Source organism: Lepidothrix coronata, unplaced genomic scaffold (assembly GCF_001604755.1).
Source record: "Lepidothrix coronata isolate B3197 unplaced genomic scaffold, Lepidothrix_coronata-1.0 Scaffold44, whole genome shotgun sequence".
NCBI classification, from domain to species: domain Eukaryota; kingdom Metazoa; phylum Chordata; class Aves; order Passeriformes; family Pipridae; genus Lepidothrix; species Lepidothrix coronata.
The window spans coordinates 3426240-3453384 of record NW_016690224.1 but is presented as its reverse complement, the minus strand read 5'-3'; the positions used below and the strand labels follow the sequence as shown (position 1 = coordinate 3453384).

The 27145-nt window shown below is 44.9% G+C and overlaps 1 protein-coding gene across 4 annotated transcripts in view; it reads right to left on the bottom strand.

The window, feature by feature from the left end:
• Positions 1-7413: 7413 nt before the first annotated feature.
• Positions 7414-27145, bottom strand: part of HIC2 (hypermethylated in cancer 2) — a 72280-nt gene continuing 52548 nt past the window's right edge. For 3 of the 4 annotated variants that reach the window (XM_017814140.1, XM_017814142.1, XM_017814141.1), the window contains exons 2-3: positions 15392-15535; positions 7414-9233 (exon numbers count right to left, since the gene is read on the bottom strand). In XM_017814140.1, coding sequence (XP_017669629.1) covers positions 7485-9197 — 1713 coding nt within the window. In that variant the 5' untranslated portion in view covers positions 9198-9233; positions 15392-15535 and the 3' untranslated portion in view covers positions 7414-7484. Of the gene's footprint in view, positions 9234-11017; positions 11107-15391; positions 15536-27145 lie in introns of those variants that run through there. The other variant, XM_017814143.1, reaches the window with a different exon arrangement.

Genomic DNA, 27145 nt, shown 5'->3' with positions numbered 1-27145 from the left:
TTTGCTTTGTGAAGTAGCTGGTTCAGATCCCTGAATGGAGGAGGAAAAAACAGGGAGAGGGTCAAGCTATAGGAACAAGGTGAACTCTAGAGCAAAATATGTAATTTTTCAATCAAGCTTTTAATGAAAAGATCATAAAATAACAGTTTCTCATCACTGTACATTAAGACTGCAAATTTCTGAATGCTGAGATCATATTATAATTTCTGTATCTTTTTATATGACACTTGAGTTGAAGCCACAACTATGTGTGGCTCTGACCTGAATTCAAGCTCTTGAAGGAAATGAACAGAACATTGCAGCAGGAATGTCGGCCTTTCCCTTGCCCTTCCCTCCTCTCCCCCTCCCCAGGAAACATCCAGGGCTCCCAGACTGACTGATAGTTAAGGCTTAAAATTAAAAACAAAAACAAAACAAAAAAAGGAGATGCAACATCCCTTTTTCAGTTGTATTTAAAATATTAAAATAAAACAGGGAAGAATATCCAGCCAGCCAGAACAAGATCCTCTCCTCACAGAAAAGTTATCCCCAGCCAGTCAAAAGTCCTGTGGAAGGTTAGAGGAACAGCTGGGCCAGGTGCTTCAGTGGGCAGCTTGTGACAGAGAAAGTTTAAAACACATCCCACTCCTCAGGGAAAGCCAGTGCTGTGAAGTGGGTCCCCCAACTGCCAACAGATGTCTCATGAAGTGTTCTTGCCCCACTGCAAGCCACAGGGACTGTCCAAAAAACACTGATCCCTCTGCTCAATGCTGGCCTTCAAAATGCTTAGGAAAATTAGGGAAGGGAGGGAAGAAGAAGATGGCAATAGGAGACAACTGAACAAAAATGCATTTCTATCTCTAAACTTCTGTTTCAGGATCTTCAAGCTGTTAGTTAGAAAAAGGAAATTAGAATAAATAGGAATTTTGTTGTGGCAGATAAACTAGGGCTGAAATGAAGAAGCCATTCTGACTTGGAGGACCAGCTCTAGGAGCCTTACAGCAGAGCTGGAATTGCCTCCCAAGGGTCCCAAATATTTCACTTTTACGAGGAAAGCAGCAAATTTAGTGAGTCTAATGGGAAATCATCAAAGGTGAAATTTCTTACCCTACTCTGAAAAAATGCAAAATACGAGGAGTGGAAAGGGGCTGAGAAACAGCTACTCCTTTTGCCTGCTTGTCTCCTGCACTAAAGTCAGGACCATGAAGTACCATGGGACTTAAAATATTGCAACAAACCACTTTCAGCTATTGAAAGCAACACCCAAATCTTCTTTTTCAAGAATATGGCCAGTTCTGGAGTGCAAGGGTAAGCTTATAGAAAGAAAGGATTTTACAGTAAATGGAGAGACTTCACTGATGTTGAGCAAATAATTATTTAAACAAAAACTAAGGAAAAAATGCCAGAAGTCTATTTAACTATTGCAGAATTACAGCTCGGAGAACATTTAGATTTTAAATTCTTGCTTAAACAAATGTTTCTTCAAACGTGCCATCTCAGTGATGAGCATTTCTGCTGTCTGGGGACAGCTCAGTTTGCTACCTGGAGCCTCTCAAACCCACTTAAAATGTAGGGAGGTTCTGTCTCTCTATTTTTCACTTGCTTTTCCCTCAATTCCAGCACTGCTGAATGGAAAGGTTTCTGAATTTGGCAAATATCCAGAAATCAGCAAACATCCAGCAACATTTCTTCTTGCTAATTTTTAAGGCTGTGGGGGGTGCTCACTCCACCAATACTGGAACAGGAGGCTCTACAAAGGACAGCTTTCCCCCTGTGGGGCTGTGGGGAACCTGGTGCTTCAGGATCCTCAGCAAGGCCCATCACAAGATGGCACAGAGGCTGTTGGGTTTGGCACAGAGCTTCCTCTGCCCATCCTGGGCCTCGACTCCCACCTCCGAGATCCCTTATTGCTACCACAGAGAACAGCGAGTGAGGGATGAGGGGGCTTCACTCCGGAGCTACATCCTGTTCTTCAGGCAGGACACAGACTTGTCTCAGTCACAGGCTGCACTCAGAAGCACACAACTGTTCCTCTAATGACTTTCACCTTCTCCGGATTTTGCCAGCAGTCACCTCAGGTTTCACTTTGTTTCACTAAGTGCACTGGATGTTTCTCTGGTCAAGACCCAAACTCCTGCTTTTCAGAACTGAAGCGACACGGTAAAATACTGCTAACCCAGACTTTGAACCTGCACTGCTTGAAAACAATGCTTTCCACACACACGAGAGAGAGGAAAACAAAAACAAAAACCAAAACAGGAATCGTAAAAGAGTGACACTGTAAATTGAAACATTTAAATACAGCAAAAACATAAATTCCTCTTCTATGCAAAGCTACAAAAGTCCAGTCTTTGTATTGTCTTCACAGGTTATGGTTTATGGCTATGCTGAGAGTCTCTGAGATTCTTTTTTTTTTTTTTTAATATATTTTTTTTTCATTTTTTTGAAATCCTGTAGAGAAGACCCTGCGGACACATCTTTGTGTTTGCAACTTTCTGAATTACATTGCAAAACTGTGCATACAGAATCTGAGAAATAAATACATTCATTACTGCACATACATATTGATACAAAAACAACACTGTCAAATAGTGTTTGCACCATCTTTGTTAGATATTAAGACCAGGCAAAATTAATATTTCATTTTCCATCAGCCCCCCCTCAAATGTTTGAGGTGGCTTTGGTGTAGAAGGTAAAAGCTACAAAGGGTCAAGACTAATCATGGGGAGCTTTCTTAAACCTTTTTTTTTTTGGCTTCAGCAGTATTTTAGCAAACCACCTTCATTGGTCACCTTTAAACTGTCCTACCATGCAGACCAGGCTTAGACTTCCACCTAGGTGGCCGTAGGAGTTTTGGTTGGGCTCTTTGCACATAACTGTAAGGTCTGGAGTGAATGGGTCCAGCTGGTTAGTTAAGGTGGCTCTGGGGGTCGGAGCAGCACAGCCCTGGCAGGAGGAGCCGCTCGGTGCCCGCGCTCTGCCCTCGCACCGGCCCCAAAAGCTCCCCGAGCCAGGCTGGGCACGGGCGGCAGGGCTGTGCGTGCTCCTCATGGCAGCAGCCCCAAAGCCTCACAGAAGCTGCGTGTCAAGAGCTCTTTGGTGTCTTCTGTGATCTTTGTGGCTCCTGCGAACTCCCCCGAATGCACAGAGCTGGGCCTTTGGGGTTTTTTGCCAAGAATTTGTTTTTGGAAGTTTTGCAGTAAAGGACTGGAAAACAGCCCAGCTCTGCATGGCTAAAGTGAAGGAGATGTGCTGGGTACAGCAGCTCCCACCATCCTCTAACAACATCCTTTTCTGTCTCTAGAGCTTCTTGCATCTCTCTTTACCCTCTCAGTGCCCTCAGACTCCTCTAAGGAAGAGGGAGGCTGGAATGCCTCTACAACAGTGCCTGGGTCTCAGTCCCAGCAACATCTCTCATGGGTTGAATAAAAAAAAAGTTCTCCGTGCCATATTTGTAATTGCCCACCCTGTTCCCCACCCTCCCCGAGCAGTGCTGGAATGCAGGCTGGGACACAGATCTCCCCTCCCAAGCTGGGGGACACTGTGTAGCCTTCAGAGACAAACCAATGGAAAAAGTAAAGATTAATTTTGACTGGCCCCTAGATCTGTTGAGGTCTGAAACTGTAAAAGTTTATGTAAACAATGAGATAAATATATTAGTACTTTTCTGAGCCAAGTGAGGTTCCATACTCATTCAAATGTGCTTTGGTTTAAAAAATAGTTTTGTGAATTTGGGTATGAGCTTCTTTATTCTTTTATACAACTTTTGCTATTTTATCTTTTTTTTTCCTGTTATTCCGAAAACATTCTGGAACTAAGTGACTAAAGCATATACTTAAGCTGCCTGGCCTCTTTTTTTTTTTCTTTTTTTTTTGTTTGTTTTTAAATTGTTTTATTCCTCTTGAGGCTCTTTGTGTATTTAAAAAAAAATTAAAATAAAATAAAATAAAAACTAAAAATGCAACTCCCTCCCCCCCACCCTAAAACTCTTAAAATCTTAAATATGAAACTAGTGTTTTGCTTTCTCATTAAAATACAGAAAAATGTCTGATACAATACTATGTCGTACAAATGCAGTTGAGTGTTTAGGCCCCGAGCAGGCCTGAAACAGTCCCTGAAGTTTTGAGTATTATTAGTTATTCATTATTACTGTCACAATTTGGAAAATGTTGTTTATACTCAAATCTATGGAACACAACTTTACACAGCTATTTGAAAAAAGAACAAAATTTCCTTTTGTACAATACTCTTGCTGTACACAGACTTTATGTCGTATTGTTTAAGTGCTGGGGAGGGGATAAAGTTTAAAAAAAAAAAAAAAAAAAGATGCTCCAAAAAAAAGTTTTTAAAAAATAGCATTGGGTCCTGAAACTTCAACGTGATTCTCAAGGCCTAAGAAACAAATGAAGAAGGGGCCTGGGTGGGGGGGAGAAGCTACATCACCCACACACATCTTGTAAAAATGGAATTAAGAGAGGGGGAGCAGGGGCTTTGTCTGCTGAGGAGCCTTGGGCTGCTCCCGGGCTCGGCTCCATCCTGTTGTCCCAAGGGTGGCTCCTGCCAGGCACCCGCCCGCCGTCCCCAGTGCTGGGGCCACTGCAGGGCCACAAGGGAATGGGAAACCTGCATCCAAAACCCGCAGCTGGGGACAGGGCTCATCCCTGGCCGTGCCCTTCTCTCTGAGGGAGCCCAACACTGTTTGGGAACTCTGGCCCTGCCGGGTCCTTGGGCAGGCGGCGCCCGGGGGAGCCCGGCCTTGGGGCGGCAAAGGCAGGGTGGAAGTGCCGAGGAACTCATCTTGCACAGCTGTGCCTGGGCTCTGCTGAGACTTGCTTTGAGAAGAAGGTAGATGGCAAGGCCTTCCCTGTCCTCCCCAAAGACTATTTCAGGGACATTCTCGGGGTGGGGGGTTGGCAAGGAATCGAGGAGAAAACAATTCAACATATATTCAAAATGTGGAAGTGCTAAAGACACTAAAACCTCACCTAACCCCCCCCAAACAAAACAGTGCATCTCAGCACAATTAGAAAAAAACAAAAGTCCATGCTCCCCTCTCACACTCCAGGGCTTGCAGGCCCCCCGGAGCAGGCGGACAATGGCACTGGGAGAAGCTGGAGCGGTGGAGAGGGGTGAGCGTGTTCCCTGTAACGTGACACCTGGCCAAGGCTCAGTGCCTTCGGGTTGTCTATTGCTTGGAGCCTGGATTCCAGTTTCCTATGTTCATTCAACTGACCCAAAAACTTCTCATGGACTAGTCTACCTTAACCAAAAAAAAAAAAAAAAAGAAAAACAAAAAACAAACAAACAAAAAACCAAAAAACCCCAATAGAAAATGAAGCTTATATTTCTTTGTTTTAGTCAAACATGCTCACTTTTTTTCTTTTTTTTTTTTTTCTTTTTTGGTCGAAACTTTAAAAAATGGTTTGTTTTTTCTTTTTAAAAAAGACAAAACGTGAGGTTTGGTAAACCTTACGCGTAGAGACTATACTGGTTTGAGTGGAAAAAAACCAAAACCAAAAACCAACAAATGAAAAAAAAAAAAACAAAAACAAAAACGCAAGTGTAAACCTTAGTCATTTCAGAAGGGATGATTCTACTGGCTGTGAATTTTTACCACCACAGTCACGGGAGGCTTGAAATAAGCCATAGCTTTCCACAAGGTCACGCCAACAAAGTCAAGGGGGCCAAGAATTGGTGGGCAACGTTCTCTGTCTTCTCTCCTAAACCAATAGCAGCTGTTGGCTGTGATGTCTTATGCAGATGTTGCAAGAACATTTTGTTTCTTTTTCTTTTCATTTTTTTCCTTTTTTTTTTTTTTTGTGTGCGTGTGTTAAATTGTCTAAAAGGGAGGATATGAAACACTTTGGTTTGCTTTTTCCTCCTCTCCCCCACCTTATTGCACTCTGGATTCTAGTAAATTATAGGCTGCTATGCCCTCACCCTCTGTCCTGCCAGGTGTTTACAGACTGACCCAGATGTGCTGGGGGAGTGGAAGATGAGGGGGACATTTTCCCCTCCCCATAATATCCAGATTCAATAAACAAAGCTGGAAAGGGCCCAAAAAGCTCAGAGAAGTTTTCTGCTTTTATCTAAAAGTGACTACAGACAGCCAAGAGACTGCGAGTTGAGCCAGTCCGAGCAGCCAGCACAGCCTCTGGCTCAGTGTATTATTTTGCTTTGTCTTTGGCCAAGCTTTGCTTTAACATTTCTCTAGTTGACTTTTGATGGAAGGACAGGGTGGTAAAAATCCCTTAACTTTAATTTAGCTTCTACTTTTATACATTTAATTACTTACAATAAAAGAAAAAAAATGCCTAATCTTTCACTAACCATCTTATTGTTCTCATGAATTCAAGAGGTAGCAAAGGTAACAAGTCTGTCCACACAGACTCGCTCTTTAGTGAGGGAGGAAAGCTAAAAACATACACACACACAAAAAATAAAATAAAAAATAATAAAAAAGTACCTATGGAACTTGTAGCAAGTCCAGCCTACATCAAACCCCCTCCCCACCCACCCACCCTAGAATTAACCTCAGACCTTCCAGTTCAAACATTCACATAAACGTTACAATGGTTTTTCCTTTAATAAAACAAGTACCTCTAAGCAAAGAATATTCATACGAAACTACTAGAAAAGTAAAGACGACCCCCTGCTCACTGAAAGAAATTCCCAGGGCATACAGTCCCTGTTCAGTCATGGGTAAGGCAAAAGAGGTTTGCGTGTTTTGTGGAGAAGGTGGCACGTGGTTACATGTGCCAAGGATAAAGATCAAAAGCAAAAGAGGGAGGGATGGTGAAGGAGGCTTCACCATTTAAGTTAAATACTTGGGCTGGTGCAGCCCTGGGGAGCTTCTCTCCCCACCAGCCCAGCCCAGGGCACGAGGGGTGGGCTCTATCTCTGCTACGGCTTTCCCACAGCCTCTGAAGGGGCTGCCAACCCTGTGAGATGGTCCACAGACACAGCTTCTGCACTGCTGAATGCAATGCTATGTTATTTCACAGCTACTTAGGCCACTGAAAAGGTGTATTTTCTTTTTAATGGCAAGAAATACCCCTACTGAGTTTGGTTTTAAGAGAGGAGGTGAGGTGACAGTAACACAAAGGAAAGAGGCAGGGAGGGGGAAGCCAGCGGAGGCCAAAAGTTCCCCAAGGTCCCCCTACCTGCTCCAGATAATTATCATGGCAATGAAGTGGAAGTGTGCAAAAAGAAGTGGCATTTCTTGCCAGATCATCAGGATTTGGAGGGAGACTTGGACTAAATGCATCAGCTTGGCTGTGGACCTTTCTTTTTTTAAAAAAAGGAAAAAAAGGAACTTTTTTTTTTTAAATGTTAAAGCTACATTTGTTTAGGCCTCCCATGACTGAACAGAGTATGGGGAGCTGCCCCCTTTTTTGTCTGGTATTTTTTTTTTCTTTTTTTCTTTTTTTTTTCTTTTAAGCAGCAAGTCTACAGAAAGGTAAATCACTGCGGATGGGCTCGAAGCTCATTCTGGAGTCTTTGGCTTATGTGGGAGAGGTATGCATTCGCAGGTGGCTGATCAGATTGCGCTGCTGGGTGAATTTCCCACCACACAGTTGACATTCGTAAGGTTTTTCTCCTGAGTGGACACGCATATGCTCTGTTAGTCGGTACTGCCGGGTAAAGCGCATCCCACATTCCTCGCAGGCAAAGGGCTTGAGCCCCAAGTGGCTGCGCATGTGCCGTGTCATGGTGCCCCGCTGCGTGAACATCTTGCCGCAGATGTTGCAAGGGAAGGGCCGCGTCAGCCAGTGAGTCTTCTCGTGCTGCCGCAGCGTGGCTGGATCCTTGTAGCTTTTCTCACACACTGAGCACTTGAAGGGCCGGGACTCCGCAGCGTAGGATTGATTGGGGTTGGACAAATCCTCGGCTTCATCCTTGCTGCCGTATGTGCCTTCCTCCTTGATGTAAAGGTCTTCCTCGGTGTGCGTTTCCACGTGGGCGTTGAGCTGCTCCGAGCTCGGGAAGCCTTTGCCGCAGGGGATACAGACGTACAGGTTGTCACCGTAGGCCACTGGCTCGAACCCCTCCTGCCGGTAGACGTAGTTGGCACTGGTATGGCCGCCGCTCTCGCTCTCGCTCTGGCCGCTGTCGTCACTGTTCTCCTTACCATTTTCCACCTCCTCCTTACAGGGGTAGGGCAGGTCTGCGCCGTAGGCCCCGGCCAGACTCCTCTCCACAGACTTGGACAAGGGCCCCAGCAGGATACCGTTGGGCAGCCCTTCGCCCTCGTCCCTGTCTTTGCTCCCCTCCTTCCGGTCAAAGGCGTTGTCTTTCTTGATCCACTCCTTCTTGCGGGACGAGTGCCGGAGGCCCTTGCGCTGGCTGCCCTCGGTCAGGGCGTGGTGGCACTCCTCGCTCAGATCCATCTCCATGGGGTCGCTGCTGTCCGCCATGCTGTGGGGGGCTCCGACCCCCGACTCGTCGAACGATGAGGCACTGTTGGCTGCAGGGGCTGAGGCAGATTGGGGAGAGCCGTGCTGGCTTTCGCTGTGCTGCGTGTCATCGTGGCAGGCTGCAACAGGGAGCGATGGGCTTTTCTTGGACAGGTCGAGGCCGAGCTCCTGGTCACCGGTGCTCCCGTTCGCGCTGCCGCCCCCACCGCCGTTCTTGCTGGCTCCCCTGCTTAAGGAGTGACAGTTCTCTTGGTTGGAGCTGCTGATGAAGACCTCGTCATCAGAGAGCTTTCCCTTTGACAGCTCCTTTGAGTGCGAGCCCTTCAACCCCTCGTTTGACCCTGAATAGCGAGCTTGGATGACTGAAGCAGTGGAAAGTCTTTGACTCCTGGCAGATCTCCCAACACCAAGGCCACCGGCCTTGCCAGCAAAGGACTTGCCGTTCCGCTTCAGCTTCTTTCTGCAGAGAGCTGCCAGGTCGTGCAGTTGGAGGTAGCTTGCTGCGGTGAGGAGAGCGTTAAAGTTCTGTTCACCAGGCTGGTCAGTCGTTAAGAGCTTACCAGTATAAATAAAGTCCAAGATCTGCCGGAACACGGTGGGGTTCACCATGTCCGTGTCTAAGTTTATCAGGTTGTCATGCAGGACAAGGGATTTGAAATACATGCTGCTGGCTGCCAGGATGTTCTTATGGGCACGAAACAGGGCATTTTCTACCACAATGATCACATCACAGAGGAAACCTTTGGCTCGTTGCTGGTTCAGCTGCAGTAGCAGTTGTTTGGCATGATTTGGCAGTTCCATCTCCACCTTCTCTTCCTCTCACCTTCACCTTACCACCTGCAAAACAGGAGGATGAGAGGTGTGAACCTGCTCTTTCCACTCAAACAGGTTACATTTAAGAGATGGTTTAACATGGTGCAGTCTGTGTTAGGCTTGACTCTGACTAAGGAGATCTGAGTACAATGAGCCCTCTGCTTGGAATACAGACAGAAGTATCTCTCATGCTAAGACCTGATTCAAGTCTTTCAAAAATCAGATTTGTAATTATCTGTTTACAAAAGCAACGGTTGCTGGCTGGAGCTACTGTTCAAAAGGCACCAGCATGAAAGCAATGGTTAGGAATGGGAGAAAGCTGATCCCTCTCCTGACACGGTTTTGAAGGGAGGATGAGGAGCGAGAAAAAGAGGAAGAGAAAAGAAACATCTACTTCACTGTCATTTGCATATCTGAGCATGTAAAATAATTAGCATAAGCTGCAGCTTCTCTGCTTTAACATGTAGTTTGTTTCTTGGCTCTTACATGTTGAAAACTTATAACACCCAGCTGCTCTGGGATTGAGAAAAATGACATGTAGCAACTAAATCCATTGAAGATGGAATTAATCACACGGAGGTGTGAATGGGAAGCCTCCTTAAGAGTATGAAAAGCTGCTTTAAAAACCACGCCCTGGCAATGTCCATATCCCAGTCCATTGACATGAAGGGCTAGAATCAACCCTCAGCTGGCTGAAATTCAGGATGCTGAGCTAGCTAAGTGCCACCAAATGTCTTCACAAATCTGACACAGTTTTCTTAAGCTAATTTTGTTCTTTCTTTAGTTTTGAAGGAATTTTTTAAAACTGAAAACATCATATCTCACAGTCTTTCTACCCTGAAATACTGGAAAGAGAGGAAAATAGTGGTTGCCTTCATGTATGTATTCCACAAACAGTAGTCATGTTGCATTTTAGGTTAGATGTTTATACTGGCTTTTCCAGTAGTATGGACTGTAGGAAACACCTTGCTTGAGGCATATCAGAACCAACTGAAATTGTGCATTTGGGGGATATCACAATACCTAAATGCCAGAATTTAAATCTGGGTCTGCATTCAGGGATCCAAGACCAATTTAAGATTCTTTTTTTCTTGATTTTTTTTTTTTGTTTGCAAGTGCCAACTGCTTCTTGTAATGGACATTTATCTGTTAAAGTTGGTTCAAAATTGTTTCTGAGGTTCAAATGTAGGAATTAAATACCAAACATACAATAGCCACATTTAGCCTTCCACTTCCTTCCCTTCCCAATTCATCATATTATTTGAAGCATTTCTCCTACTGAAGAAGGAGGAGGTCATAAGTACAGAGAAATGAAGAGCTTAAATTTTCTCATAAAATCATCATCAGTTAATGTTTTTATTGTCTGTGAGACCCATTAACACATTCTGTCCAATCAGAGTTCAAATGATGAAGCATCAGACTGCATTATCTTCCCTTGTGCCAAGCATATATACACAAGAAAAAGAAAGACTGATGCTGTCAGTGTTAAAAACTACTTCCTTCAAACCTGATTCTTACTAACTGATGATAAAAATAAAGATTTCATTATCAGAAAGGTGGTAAATTTACATCATCCTTTTCTGCGCAACAAAAAGATTTTGCCTTATGAAAAAAGCTATCAAAAAGTAAACAAATGCAATTTTTCCTCCAGTGTTGTTGCCTGACTACCCTGATATTTTTACAAACAGATCTGCCAAGCAGGTGCCTCCTTTTTTTCTCAGGACAGAGCTCTTCCCTTGGTTTGCTGGTCAGCCTGGTACTCGCTTATGCTTTTGGTAGAATTTTGTGGCTCTTGAGTGCAGCTGCACCTAATTCAGCATCCACACAGATCCCTCTGGCTCGTCCCCCTGACCCACGGCTACAAAGGCTGCTCTGCTTTCCTGCTCTATATTGTTTCAGCAACGGATGGGAACCCAAGACGACCTTGGTGGATTCACCACCGTGCCTTTGTGACACAAGTGCTGTTCCCAGAGGTCACTGGCTTTAGCAAGGGTGGCAGCCAAAGGGAGGAAATCCCGGCTTGCCGTGGTGCTTGTCTCCACCTATAGTGTTTCTGTCCTAGAAAGTCACCCTGCAGCATCACAAAAACGTGACAGGACAGGGATTACCGACACTGAGCACTGTTGAGCACTTTAAAAACAAGTTTTGATGTAATTAGTTACATCAGAGCTGCAGCACGCAGGCAGCGTGGCTGGGTCTGGTGGCTTGCTTCCAGAATTGCTGATTAAGAGGAAGAAGCAACAACAGAGGCACCAAATACCCACTTTTATCTAACCAGGCCAGTAAAAGCCCTTAACTCCTGGGTCACTGAGATACATGGATAGGAAGGACAGGCTTGCAACAAAACACAGCATTCTCTCTATATAAATGCATCCTGCTCAGGATAGGCAGAGACAGCCTGGTGCTGTACTGTACTCTTTCACTACAAACATAACGGGGCTTTTTCATGCATGTAACACACAAAATCCCTGGATATGATTTTTAAGTGTTCCATAAAGGACAAACATGGGAAAGGAAGGGATGGGAAAGGAAGGGAAACAGCACAGCCAATATTTTTTGCCTAAACAAGCTAATAAAATATAAAATTTAAAAAAGGAGTATGTTACTCAAGTAAAAGTGATCTTATTTCCCATTCATGTGGCACTTGAAGCAGCAGCCTAGAAATCTCTGTATATGAGTTGTATATGAGCCTTTGCAAAGAGTCAAGGCCCACTGCAGCTACTAATGCAAAATATTTTTAGAGTTGTACTTCTTTTTTTTCTTGTTCTTTCTTTCTGCCTTAAATGATATTGAAACCAGGTAATGAGCCTGCAGGGAAAGCCCTAGAATCAGGTAGAATTGTAATTCTGCTTTTTACTGACCTTCATGAGGAAGATAATGTTATTATTAAGCTTCAGTATGTTCTGCAGCATAAAAATTAGCATAGTACAACTTGTTTAAATTACCTCTATTTATCTCACATGTCAAATCTTACAGAACTATTCATGTTCAGTAGGACATAGGTAAGAGATAGCTTATTACCTTTAGTAGATTTTAAAAGCAGTGGTCAGGTGTAAGCACTGTAACACTGCTTATCAAATTTGAATTGGTTAGCTGAAGGCTAACATGGGTTTAGCAACCCCAACAAAATGAATGTAATGAAACAAGGCAGCAAAGCCTTCAGCCAAGCTTAGAGCACCATGTTTAAACTTCTGTCAGAACTGCCCACCAGGACAGCAATATGGCTCAGGGAACACTCCTTTGACTGACATCCCTTTGCTGACAAAAGCTTGAGAGCAACCTGCCTTGTGCATCTTGTGCAGTCCTGAACAAAAACAAATCATTCCAGATATTTTCCAGAGCTGGCCACTCACAAACCCTTCCTTAGCACTGATGCATTTCAGAGTGGAGGAAGAAAGGTGTGTTGGAAAAGGTGTTAGCAAAAGACAAGCAGGCATTATTACTTAACTTATGGCATTCCCAGGATCTCACTTCTAGCTGAAAGCATGGGACCAAGGACAACTCCGAGGTTAAATCCCGTATAAAAGTTGGCAGATCTGCCCAAACAAATGGCAGGTGCAGCCCTTACAAAGGCCTTGCTATCCATGAGTTTGCAGAGACTGTCTCTTAACAAACCCTTACCTTTGAATAACATCACCACAACCCCCAAAGCACTGAAAAATCACAGTGGGTTTATGTTTCTTCTATCTCAGTATCATTTTTAATAACCCTTCCTTTCCTGTTTCCTGCAAAAAGACAGATAAGACATACTCCCAGCTAAGAGGAGCCCTGGCTCACAAAAGGCTTAGATGCATTTCTAGTAAATAAACCAAACCCCAGACCTCAAGAATACATAGATGATCTCACTGGGGCCCCAGTTTTTAATCACTGAATGTGGTGTGCAAAATTTCACTCCTTTGCATTTAAAACGTGATCACAGAAGGCTCTGGACAAAGAGCACCAGTGATGGTCTTTTCCCACATTCAGGTTGGTTCCTTGGCATTCAAGACAGTTTTCAGAGCAGTGAACCTGCTCAAATACTGCCGTGCAAGGAGGGAGTGAAGCAAGACTGAGGCTCTCCACTACCTCCACCATATCCATGACACTGAGACACAGCACATGCAAAGACATGAGAGATACAGGGCACAAATCACAGAATGCAGTGATGCTGCAAGCAGATGCCACACAGCAAACAAAGCTTCGCAAGCTGAGCACCGGCAGTGTCTTCCTAAGCGATGCTGCCCCAGGAGCTGGGTACCTGCGGGCTGCTGTGCCCAGCCTGGGGCACTCTGGCACCCTGAGGGCAGGAAGGTTGTGCAGAACACACAGGCTGCTCCAGGAGCTGTGCTGCTCTCACTACACAGCGGGGAAAATTTAAATTTCTCTCAATTTCCACAAAGATTCTGGACATCACAGAAAATTAATTTGCTAAAGTAGAGGAGAAGAGAAATCACTTCACCCCTTTAAACAGTATAAAATCTACATATTCACTACAGATTTGATTCTCTTTAATATCATTAAATCTCCTCCTAAAAGTAATTGCTGAATGAATGGTAAATGTGTTATCTTAGCAACTTCTGGCAGGAGATGCTATTTGATTTCATCTCTGAGTTATAGATTGCAGCACATGAATATTGTTTACCTTTTAAGCAGCAACACCAGTGAAGCAAAGAATCAATCAAAAACAGATCTAAGGAACCACTCATTTCACGTAGAGGATTTGTGGATGGATGAGAAGGCTAGACACCGAGCACCTGAGCAGTGAACTAACAGTACTGCAGATAAAAACCAACAAACAGATTAGATGTGATATAGCAAATTAGATGCTGTTAAAGCGTCAGCCTACTGTGCATGTTATAACAGACCTAGGACAAGGTAGTGGCCTGCTTCCTTAGTTCTCCACCTTCCCAAGCAGTTGTGCTGCACTGAGCAGACACTGCAGTGGTGAGCATGGGGAAGAACAAGACAGAATTAAATCCACTGTTTCCTACATTGCTCTCTCCCACCAGTTTCTGACATTAAAAATGCTGTGTCCAGCTGCTCCTGGAACTGAGTGAAACTGAAACCAATGACTTCTGCACCCTTCAGTTCCGGATGAACCACCTTCTTTTGAGCACTTGACGACCCCCTGGAAAGAGAGCTTTCCTGTTCCTCACTGGCCCACCTGATCTTCCTCTCCCACATCCCAACAGAACCTATTTCCAGGACTGTCCCGAGGTATCAGTGAAGTGGGTGGTTCATGGCCGCTAACCTGCCCCCCAGGAGCTGCAGTTGGCAGGTCATTAGCCCGTGACTTTTAAAGGTATTCACATTCCAGAACGGCAGAAGCACAGGGAGTAATGCTTGGAACTGTGTTAGCCCGAATGTGTCCCTATCCCCAGCCCCTGCGAGCAGACAGACAACAGAATTCAGAAGCAGAAGCAAGAACATGCATTTTCATCATTGGCAGTGGAGCAGCAAAAGTTCTGTGAACTGGGCTTAAGCAGAAAACAGGATGCAGCACCCTTGTTTTTCTCACACAAATATTTTGAACTTCAAAATAGCTTAGACCAACATGTCAAGTGACCCGGGGACACGGCTGCAGAGCCGGGGAGGGGAGAGAAAGCAACATGCAGGACAGAGCAGGATGTGCAGCTGATTTTGCAGGTGTGAACATGGAAAGGAGAAGGAAAATGGAGGCTAATTTTGCAGAGGATGCCACATCACCAAACTTAAAGTGGCCCTGCTTTAGTTCATTACATTCCAATTAGTGCCAGGCAGAACTGCCCTCCCGGCTCCCTGAGGCAGCTCCCGCAGGGCTCCCGCAGATCCAGCTTTGCTGGGGGACACAAGCACCTGTTTGGTACCTCTGTGCGGCAACATTTGGTACGTGGGCAATACCTGCTCAACTGCTACCAGCTCCTGGCCCAAAAAGGAGAGAAGAAGAAGAGTCAGACGATTTCCCAGTCCCTTCTCTCATGTTGTAGAATAACAAGGAGAGCCTGACGTGGCTAAGCCCTTCTCTACTGCATGGCAAACTTCCCAGGGAAGGGGGATCTCCATGGGTGGAAAGGGTAGGGGCCCTGTGTGCATGAAAGCACTAACATTAGGAGAGCAAAGTGATTTCCAGTCAGTGCAAGGCTGCAGCAAAGCAGGAACACCTTGCTACACAAGCTGAGACTACGAGCAGTAGAATGCAGATTAACCACTTGGTTGCCGCTTACCATGCCAGGTACATTGGGCTAAAGGCACCTCCATCCAGTGCTGCCCGACGTGCCAGGTACATCCCATGATGTTCCATTGAAATCACAACAGGCCATCAATAGAACGTGGCTGCACGGATGCAGAATGGAGAACCAGCAGGGACGCTGTTAAATGCAATTAAAAAACTGCAATCAAAATTGAAACGTACATTTTAAAACGGCCACCTGCCTTAAATATGTAACTACCAGAACAACCTCCCCTCCACCCATCTCCCCACAACTGCTGAACTGCAACGGCAGCAGAGCAGGAGGACTCTGCAAGTTTCTTTTTGACTCTGGCCGCCTCCACTCAGGACTCCCAATGTTACTGAGCTTCAGGGGGACCAGTCCATATGTATCCAAACCCAGCAGATTCCAGGATGTCTGCACCAGCTTCATTATGCCCAGAAATTCAGGCAACTAAATATCATCACCATTTAGAAATGCCTCTATGACAGGAATAGCCTGGTGCCAGAGCTTCGTGGTCTCATTCCCACACAGTACAGGCAACGGAAGAAACTCTTAAATGCTGATCCTCTGTATTGTCCCCATTTCCCTGTGCCCCTTCCCAAGCCTAGAGATGGTATGGCATTGAGCCAGGCTGGATACTTTGGTGCAAGATGGGAGAAGAAGATACTGTATACCCTCTCCTATGTATAATCATAATTATTCACTGATAATTTAAGTGAATAGAGACTGGAGATCAAGTTGATTCCTGGTGAACTGCAGCTTGTACGAGAGTCGCAAAACTTAAGATCTAAAATTCCACCCTCCCATGCCCAAAGGAAAAAGCAACATCATCTTTTCCACATCAGGGAAAGGCACATCTGACAGACACCCTAAGTTTGACAAGCTGATTGTATCTTCTGCAGTGTGTATCCTCCTTCCCACAGACCTCCCGTAATCAGCTCCAGCAGGATTATCATGGAGGGCAGTCTGAGGGTAGATGCTAAGCACGGGTCCCTCTCTACAAGTGATGAAACTGCTCCAGTGAAACCCATCAAACAAAACCCCCAAAAAACAGTACAGAAAAAAGCCTGCAGCCTGGCAGGGATTTAACGTAGGTTTTTAGATCCTCAGAGTGAAGTAAAACATCTGCATAGCTCTTTTCACATTGACAGCTGCCTGTCTCCAGCTGTGCTGCCGAAGACAGAAATCTTACATTTAGAAAGTGAGAAGAATATTGATTATCAACCTTAAAAGATAAAAGGCCAAATGAAAAAGACCTACAATAATTAACGTAGTTGGATGAGAGAGAACATAAAGGAGGACACTGGCCCGGGAAACAGAAACTGTCCTCATGAAAAGGACACTGAATATAGGAGAGGTCATTCTTCCTGGACATCTGCTGGGCTGGGCTCAGCTCAGGCCCAGGTCAGTGTTCCCACCATTCCCACCTGCATACTTATCCCCACAATTCTATAACTAAATCCCTGTCACACTGAACTAACAGGTCTTTTGTATTCAGATCACCCTGTTTTGACTGCTATAGACTGAAGATTTTCAAATCTTGTCAATACAATGAAGAAGTGAAATGTAAGCAACTGTTTGCTTACTGACCTGGGCTGTGCTGAGCCAAGAGCATTTGCTGAACTAGTCTGAACAGCCAGTGCCAGCATGAACAGGCCAACCCACATTTAACTACCCTGCAGCTTTAAGCATAATGGGCCAGAGCCCCAGGGATTCAGAGCTCCCCCTCCCCAGAAGATCACACTCTGCACTGCATAGGAGCAACATACTTCTGGCTGCATCTGCCAGCATCACAACTCTGCAAACCCCTCAGCAATACCAGCAGTACCCAGTTTAACAAAGGCCGAATGCTGCATAAAGGTACATCTTGAACAGCAGCTCGAATGCAGATTTTTTTGCTTCTGTGAAGCAAGAGCTCTTCTCCATAGTTGTATTTCCCCTCTAGGGCAGAGATTAGCAGAGAACTGCTTAAACCAAAGGTGTTTCCTACTGTTAGAACATCCCACTGCAGTCAGAAATGAAGCTTCCTGCCAATTCCTAAACAGAGCACTTGTATATTATACATTTATTTTCACTGCTGACATGAAGGAGCCTAAGATTACCCAAGCCTCTAGTGGGAGGAGAAGAGGAGAGGCACGGACACTGCAAATCTTGTCAGGCAGAGCCAGGCACTAAAAATTCCTGCATATCTGCAGAGCACAGTTGATCTCAGGAACACGGCAGTGGCACAAAACAAATAAAAGCTTCAGAAGCTTGTGACCAGCTAATGACCAGCAACAGCCACTGGGCTCTTCTGCAGTCCTGCAACAACCCAGAAAGCTCCGTTTCAGTTGTACCTGCACTGCAAGTAGTAAAGGCAGCTCTGCTGTCTGATGCTAATCTATTTTATTTATTTATTTACTCCTTATTGCACTAGAATACCTGTAGATTGAGTGGAGCAGCTCAGCCCACACAGGAGGAAGGATCTCTTCCACCCATCCACCAGTTAAGACCCCTTTGGTATGCAAACTTTCTGCTTCCCAGCTACCTTTGAGCCTTGATGTACAGAATTGTCCCTTTACAATGCAAGAACTTAGGACATGACTAAAGGATTGTTGCTACCTCCCAGATAATCCTAGAGAGGGTTAGGCTTGGGCCCTGTCCTTCAGTAGGGTAGGGCAGTTGGCACGGGGTGGCAGCCTCACGCTGAGCATTGCTCTGGGGGCACACACAGCACGGAGAGAAGGAGGAATGTCCAATGACCCTTCTCCAGCCCACACTGTCCTACAGCACCCTCCGGGTTGCAGCACTTTAGGGCTCTGAGTCACCACAGGTACAAGCTGATAGCAGGTTGTGAAATGCAGTGGTACTGGAGCAAATGCACGACCCTTTCCACTGTCCCTGCAGCTGGGCAGGGATCTCCAGGACAGGGATGAGGCAGGAGCTGGGACCATCCACTATGACTCAGGCTCCTTAGTTACATGAATTGTTAGAGCAAACAAAGCCTCAGAGTACTGGGAGAAATAAGAGAGGGTTTGATAAAGATCCTCTTATTTTTATTTCTTGTGTGGACTCAGCAAACTTTTCTGCAGAGAGAAGCAATCTGCACAGGAGCACCTGCATCCAGAGTACTGCTAATACCACCAACTTGCAAGAGTTAACACTGAGGGGTGCAGGGTAGTAACCATCTTGGACCAAAATGGCATCTCTCTCACCATATGTCTGGCTCCCATCCTGCCAGCTTTATCCTGCAGCCCTCACAACAGTGGTGCAGGGCTGCACATACTCAGGTGTGTTTGGCCAGCCCTCCCTGCCAGAGAGCTCCTCAGCTCAGGGGACTACAGCCCCAGGCACATTATGAAAGGCAGCCCACCAAGGTCATGGGGTGTTGAAAACTTTGCTACAGTCCAAAGCACAGGATCTTCCTCCTTTCCTTCCCTACACACTGTTCTTGTCAAGGTCGAGGATTTTCTGGCAGTTCTCAAAACACACAAATTATAGGCTTTTGTCATGAATTAAGACTTGAAACATCTCTTCATTTTAAAGAAGTGGAAGGGGCGGAGTAAGACAGAGGGTAAGGTACTTTGGGCCAAGATTTGGTTTTGAAAAGGGGATTGGAAGCCTATGTATGTGCTTTACCCTGTAATCTGAAAGCTCCTCAGGACAGGACCCCTAGAAGCATTTTACACTGAACCATGTACACATCCCAGAGCAAGAGAACCAGCAGCTCCCTGCATCCGTTCCAGTCTGCTCAGCTTCTCCTAAATCAACACTGCCAGAAGGCAAGACAGCACTATAACAAATTAGCACCACTCACAATTTGTTGGAGTTGCTGTTCTATTGTTTGTTTATTTAAAACACGCGCAAGAACACACACACAAACCTCCCGAGCCTGCTCTCTGCTGCCATCCCCCAAACTCCAGATCTGCAGTCTCAGAGAGGCGAGCAAAGGCTGTGGATTAAACCCATGCAGAGCAACAGCCAGTGCACTGGGACTCTGCTTGGGTTTTGCTCTTTCACTACAAGCAAAACAAAAGAATGCCCACACTGTGCCAGCCTGGAACATCACGGTGTCAAAATCCTTATTTCAGCACCTGAGTAGGGATGTGTTGCTAAGAAAAAGAAAGAGCCCCAGGCTTGAAAGGACCCAGCGCTAATAAAACTCTTAGTGCTAATGCTATTTATGAACATCCAAGGGATAATCTGCACCCCTTATCAGCCCACAAGATTATAAGATCTTTAAAATAGAAAACATGTCTTACTTCATAAAGCACTGTAAGAGTTTACAAAGCACAATATTAGTGGTAATAAATAATTGTCAGAGTCGGGCACAGAGGCGGCTGTAAAACCTGAGGCACCATCACCATTCCCATTTCATCCTGAGCCCTGGGCAGTAACACTGGACATTGACTGGCTGTGCTGACTTGGTCCACTCAGGCACCAATCTGTTTTTATTTTAAGAGATCATCTGGGAAATGTGCTATGCTTACACTCACACTGGAGAAATTAATGTTTTATCACGAGGTGATCACGATGAGGGTGATTTTAAAGAGCTGTAGTAGATTCTTATCCTTCCACCAAACACAGTTTAATTTGCCAGCATGTGTCAGTGTGCCAGCAGTGATTCCTTCACAGAGCATTTCTATCTGTAGGCACTTATCACACACAGGGAACCCTTCACCAGAGCACCTGCTCACCAGTTACATCACACAGCACATAGAGACACCTTCTCTTTAATTTCTCTTGGCAATAAGCTCTGGGCTGCTGCAGACATAATTTAGAGGACAGTAAAGTCAGGATCATCCACTCAAACCCTTACATGCTTTCATTCAGTTATTTCTTTCATTTTAGAGATTTTTTTTTTCTGGCTTAAAAACGCTCTAAATGTTTGCATTTCTGGCTGCTGTATCATGTGCTGACAGATAACAGTGTCATCCAAAGCATCTCTGTTCACCTGGGTTGATCATGGCTTTGGTTTCTGGACAGGTGAACAGTTACCTCCACCAGTCTAAAAACAGTAAAGGAAACTACAAGATTTTATACTCAGATTGAGACCTTTGCATGGAATTCTGTTAGTGCCAAAACATTTACAATGTTATTCTTCAGATAACCCATGATTTATCAGATGTTTAAATACTCAAGCTTAACTATTTAAAAAACTACTCACTTTACATTTGTCACCTAAGGAAATTACAAGGAAATTTGTGCATTTTTTTCCTGTCAGGAAAAAAAAAAAAGCCTCAAAGAGCAAAGCAGAATGCACGACCCTCCTTCCTTCAGCATTATTAAAACCATCTCATTGGTAATTATTCTTCTCAAGATGGGTGTGGGGGAGTGAAAATCTAGAGCAGATTCTATTTTTAGAAGATAACCTTGGGAAAAACAGGAGGTACCAGAGAAACAGGCATGAGGGGTGAAGTTGTGACAGTACTGAAACCAGCAGGAGACACAGGTGTACCAGGTGTCTGTGCCAGAGAGCTCTGAGAATACAAATGTGGCCACACCTCCTGCGAGATTTAGGCTTGGCTGGCAGGTTTCAGAGGCACTCAGAATTCACAGAGACAATTCACATATTTAAAAGCTTGAGCAAGAGTTAAAAAACCAAAAAAACAAAAAACAAACAAAACCAACAAAACAACAAACCCACACTAAAAGGTTATTTTAAAAGTTTGCTGGATCACTTCCCGCAGAGCTCTCCCCTCTCAGCAAGGAAAGCGGTTAAAGAAAAGGAAAAAAAGAAAACAACAAAAAACCAAACAGAACCAAAACATAAAACCCAAAACAGCCAGAGAGGCTGAAACCTCTCTAACACAGATGAAACAACAAGGTAGTTTTATAGCTACATAAATAGGATCAGCATCTGGCCCAAGGAGTAATACAGGTACAAACTACTGCTAGCAGCCCCAACAAACATTGATACCACTCCTTGGAGTGGAAGGAAAAAGTAAAATTCTTCCATCCTTACCACTTCCAGCAGAGCCCTCTCCTATGACAGCACCAAGAGACACCCAGGGGATGCAGAAAATACATTCAGCGTTTGGACTAAAGCCTCCCTCTTGGCACGGTGCATTCCCAAACACCTGTATCCAGTATCCAGCTGCTTCCAGCCCCTGCCCCGTGGCTGCTCATTATTCAGCCACATGCAGTTCTGTCACAGAGAGGGACTCCATAAATTGTGGCATTGTTATGCCACAGTGCAGGTGCTTGAAAACACAGATCCTGAGGCTCATCAGCCACACCAGACAGAGGGATGTTCTGATGCCATCCAGCTTTCTCTGACCACCACATCAGCCCATCCAGGGTTAATCTAGTCCTTTCTCCGGGCATTTTCTTGGCAGGGACCTCACTCAAAGAGTATATTTTAACAGCAGGAAAACCACCTTAAAATCCCAAACCAAACAAGTCAACTCTTGTAAAGAACCTGAATAAGTGGCATCCTATTTATCCCAAGATATCCTCCATCGCAGATGCTGACATGGCTTTCACACACCTTTTTTCTCTGTTACCTCATGTAAGAAGCCCGACAATAATCCCAAATCCCCAGACCCTTCCAGGAGCAGACACAGACCCATCCCACACAATCAAAGTCTTATAACAGGGTATGTAATGTAAAAGCTCGTTTAATCTTGTGCAGGCAAGAAATAGCAGGGACCTGCCCGTAGAAAAATTAAAAAGTATATAGTAATTCATCAAATTGATTTAATAGAGCCAGCTGCATGTGCAAAAGCTGACTCCAGCAGAGACAGTCCCAGTAGTGTGCATTTGCTTACAAACAGGCAAGGGGCTTTGGCACAGCCACTGAATCCTTTGGAAAAGGTGGTTTTGACATGTTGGAAAAGGACTTGGATTTTTCAGCTGCTCCCTAAGCAGGAGGCAATTCAGAGAACACACCCAGGACCTGCAGCAGACACCACTTTAAAATTTGTCTTCATTATGTTCTAATTTTCTCACAATTTTCTATTATTTACAACAGCCAGAAAAAAAAGCACAGATGAAATTTTTCATGTTTCTAAAAACAGAGGAAAGGTCAGGAAAGCACCATTACACATCATTTGTTCTTTCTCTAGCAGTAGTCAGAGTCAAGAGCCCTGGCCCAGGCTCTACTACTCACATTTTCCCTGTTACTCTTGAGCCAACAACCCAAATATAGATGTCAGGTTTGGTGGGTTTCAAAACCAAAGGTGTGCTAGAAGGGGGATTATTGTGGGGTTTTTTAAAGACAGTTATTCATAACAAATAGTGAAATAGCTGAGAAAATAAATTTAGCTTTGCCATCTTGCAAATGTAACTTCTTCCCCCCAGATCCTACTAGGTCAGTGAGAGACAGGCAAAGCTTCAGACAGGACTAATACCTGTTTGTGCTGAAACTTGCTGAGGTGCCCAAAAACGACCGATGAATTTGGGTCTTTCAATGGGATGAATGGCAGAGTAGAAATTCTTAGTCATACAAGCTTTCTTCATAATTCGTATGATTTCTTCCCTCTATGATACGTATTTTTTATTATTTGTGTAAAACTTTCATTATAAAAGACAAAAGGATGGTTATTAGAGGATATGTAAAGTACATCAGAACAACAGAAAGGAGTTGCAACTCTGACCACCTCTCACGTGAAAGACTGGTTGGTTACTGCAATCCACTTTTTCTTTAACTTAATTTTATTTTCCTGGGAAGCGTGAGAAGGCTTTTTTGTTCATTTGGTTTTTAATTGATCATATTATTTAAAGAATTTAGTGAGGAATCTAAAAATCTGTGAAAGGGTTTGTTGGAGGGGGATTAGAAAGAGAAGAGTCCTGTAAAAACAACCCCAACCACTCCAGTCACAGGGTTTGTTCCTGTGCTGCACACAGAACCACAGAATCATTTAGGCTGGAGAAGACCTTTAGGATGGAGTCCAGCCATCAACCCAGCACTGCCAAGTCCACCACTAAACCGTGTCCCCAGGTGCCACATCTACACGTCCTTTGAATACCTCCAGGGATGGCCATTCCACCCCTTCCTTGGGCAGCCTGTTCCAATGCTTGATTGACCCTTTCCACCAAGAATTTTCCCTAACTTCCCCAACCTACACTTTCCCTGGCACAACCTGAGGCCATTTCCTCTTGTCCTACTGCTTGTTACTCCGGAGAAGAGGCCGACCCCCCTTGGCTACAGCCTCCTTTCAACCTTACTGACCCTCACACAGTCGATCCAGCCTGTCCAGACCCCTCTGCAGAGCCTTCCTGCCCTCCAGCAGATCAACACTCCCACCCAACCTGATGCCATCTGTCACCTTACTGAGGGTGCCCTCGATGCCCCTGCCCAGATCTCTGATAAAGACACACACACTGAGGCCTTCTTGCCCCCCCACAAGGGAAACAAATCCAAAAGATCTGGCATAAAAGGCCTGGAAGACACTGCTCTCAGACACATAGTGGGAGGTGCTGGGAAGCAAAGCAGTGGCTGAAATTAGATGGAAATAACAACAACATTCACAGAAGTTCCCCTTGGATACATGTCAGCGTGTGGGAATGATGGATTAAGACTAAGTATTTGCATTTCCCAGTCAGATGCCAAGATAGCAGAGCTGGCACACTAAAGTGTTGTGGTGTTCCTTGAAGGGAGTCTCCTGCCACCAACACTGCCTGTGTGCAGAGCTCTTCTGCTTGCAGGTATCTCTCTCTCTAATAATGTAGGTGTTTTGAATTTTTTTAAATGTGATCTAGGTTAGTGCTTATAAAAGTAAAGCATTAACAACTACAGCATAGCACGGGCAGCTAGGCAAGCTCTTCTGGCAGATCCCTGCCAACACAATCAACCCCAAATTAACTTGTGCTGTGCTCCCACCCACACACAGCAAGCAGGTAGTGCCATGGTGCCAACTGCTTCAGTCAGCATGTGAGAGCAGACTGCCATGTTATTACCTCCTCTTCTAAAGGCCACAGTGGAGCATTTTGATCTCTGCATTCAATAGACACCTGAACTATTACAGCACAGGGCTGAATCCTCAGGCAGACGTGGCTTTTAAAATAAGATGTAGCACTTCTGCATCGTTGCCCTCCACAACAGATTTCAGTGCTTTTATGCTGCTCTTTTTTAAGGCCAACACTGACACTGCCAACGATACGTTATTTCCCATTATTTTCCCTGCTGGAAAAAAAAATCCCCAAACAAACCATAGAGAAATAGAGCCATCATTACAAAGGATGAGGCATCATGATCTGTTTTACGGCATCCAAGTCAGGGCCATAACCAAAAGGGTCAGGTCTTGCCCTCTTCCTGCATCAGCCTTGTTCTGGCTCAGCCTCTTCAGGGGCAGCACAACAGAGCAGGCGGCAAAGCACAGCCAAGGATCGGGAACACTCTCCAGCAAAGCTGGCTGTAAAGCCAAATCCCCAGTGTCAGAGGTCACAGCAGCAACGGAGGATTGTGCTTCAACCTCCAAAACATCCTCCAGTATCCAGGGAGGCTGCTGGCAATAGGTGAAAGATGGTGGTAAGACAGAGGAACAATGAGGAAAAAGTTCTCGGAATTGTTTCTGGCACTGCATGGTGCACACCCAGTGAGGAGGTGGAGCAGAACACCACTGGGACCAGGAGGAGGCTTCTCTCCCACAGAGGGACAAACAGAAGGGAATGTTCCTGCCTGCATTTCGGCCTGAAATTCTCCTCTCCAGCACCCCAGTTTCCACAGTCAGCATAGATCAATGCCTAACTACACAAGATACTTCCACTTTGTAATGATCTTCATTTCTACAAGTTTAATTGTTGTTGACTTCCTCCCTTGGAACTTTGTAACAGCCCAGCAAGAATGACAGTTTAGAGGTTCTCCCAAAAGTCCCCCAAATGCATCAGGAACTGGAATCTGCTGCAGGGCTGTGGTACGTTGTCTCAGCAGATTCAGTGGGTAACGAGGTCTTCTGAAACAAAGTGTAATAAGTGTTTCTGCCTGGACTTGCCAAAAGACCTTAATGCAAACAGAACTGCAGGAAAATTAGGGTGGACTCTAGTGGCTGCCTCCCCCTCGGGGTTTTGGTTTTTTTGTTGTTTTTTTTTCCCTTCAATCCTGATGAAATGCATTACAGTTGCATTTAAACTGAGGTGGTGATTTAAATTTTCCAAAGCAGGCAGGGCAGGTTTGAAAGCCTGATATATCAGAGTGTGTGTGTGCTTCCTGAAGAACCAGGGTGGTTGCAGAGCCTTCCCCAAAGGGTGCCTGGTTGGTCCCCTCACCCCTTGGCATGTTTTGCTGTCACACAGGCCACTGGAATCCTGGCAAGTCGAGCAGACTCGCTCCTTACAGCCAAGCAGCCCCACATTCAAACATGCCAGTACTTTCCTTGAAGGTATTTACAGTTTACTTTTTAGTGCTACTTTTAAGTTCAAAGGGTCTAGTAAAGCCCCATTAAGCCATTTACATCAAACTGGTTAGTTAATTATCCTGTTGCAGGCTTTAAATTAGCAATTTATAACCCCTTCCCTGGAGATGCCAGTATTTGGAAACAACTCAGCCAGGACATTTTGCAGGGTGCAGTTAAGGAACAAAAAAAGCCCCCTAAACCATACCACCACCACCCCCCAAAAAAAAAGAAAACAAAACCAAAAAAACCCCAAACCAAAAAAAAAACACCCAAACAACCCAGAATAAATAAATCTCTTCAGTTTTTTATTGGAAGTCTGTTAACTCTGGGAGAATCTAGTAGGGACAGGGCTGGGAGAGAGCCCACCATTACCAGTTAGCAGGGATACCTTTGGCTGTGCAGCAAATCATGGTGATGTGCAGAGGGACAAAGCCAGCCTGGGACGCACTACAGCCAGATGGGGAGGATGTTCAACCTTTACAAGATGTTCTGCTTCTTAGTAGCACAATCAAAGGTATTTTTACATTCACATTTACGAAAATGTGTCTGCCCACATGGGAGGAGAACAATTTGAGGCTTTAGGTCTGGTCAAACTGCACACCAGCACACAGGTTCTAAAGAGGACATGGGTTTTGGTGAGCACCTCTGCTTACCCAGGCAGTGAGGAGGCTCTTCCTGCACTGCAGCCATCCTTCAGATTAGGGGTTAAAAGATCCATTTTTATATCCCCTTGCCATAAGGGTCAATGACCCCATGAGCCAGGTGAGGCTGGAGCTGAGGGGGCTCCATGCCCAGGATCTTCTCCCCTGCCCAAAACCTTTAATTTCTGAGAAGAAGAATCTGTTGACCCCTCAGGGACTGGTTATTCCAGTCCACTCCATTCTAAATGCAGAGCTGTTACAGAAGAGAATAACCCCCTTCTCCCCTAAATGCTAAACTGCCCTAACTAACCAGGTCTTAGAGTAAAACATTCCTCTCCTCCCTCTTCCTTATTTCCACCAGCCATTACATTAGTTCTACAAACAACTGGCATACTGGATGTTTACTGGCAAACATTTAAAATAAAGATGGGAGGAAAAAACTGTCCAGTTGCTACTATTTTTACACAACAATCTGTCAGGTATAGGAGAAATCTCAGCCCCAATCCTGGAAGCTGTCCCAAACTAACAGGCACTTAACACCTCACCAAGAGCAGGAATCCATGGAAAGAAGGACCATGTGGAACAAGACCAAGGCAAACTAGGAGATTTCACATTAACATCAAAAAAAAAAGCACATGAAGTTTGAGAGAAAAATTCCATTCTACTTGAAAGACAAGACAGACAGATGGAATCAAGTCATATGACAGACCCTGCCATTTTTTGGCCTTCATCTTAATACATCCTCTTTTCAATGGCAAAAAAAAAAATTATCTTCTGCCAAACAAGTGTCAGATTTACTTTAAAAGACA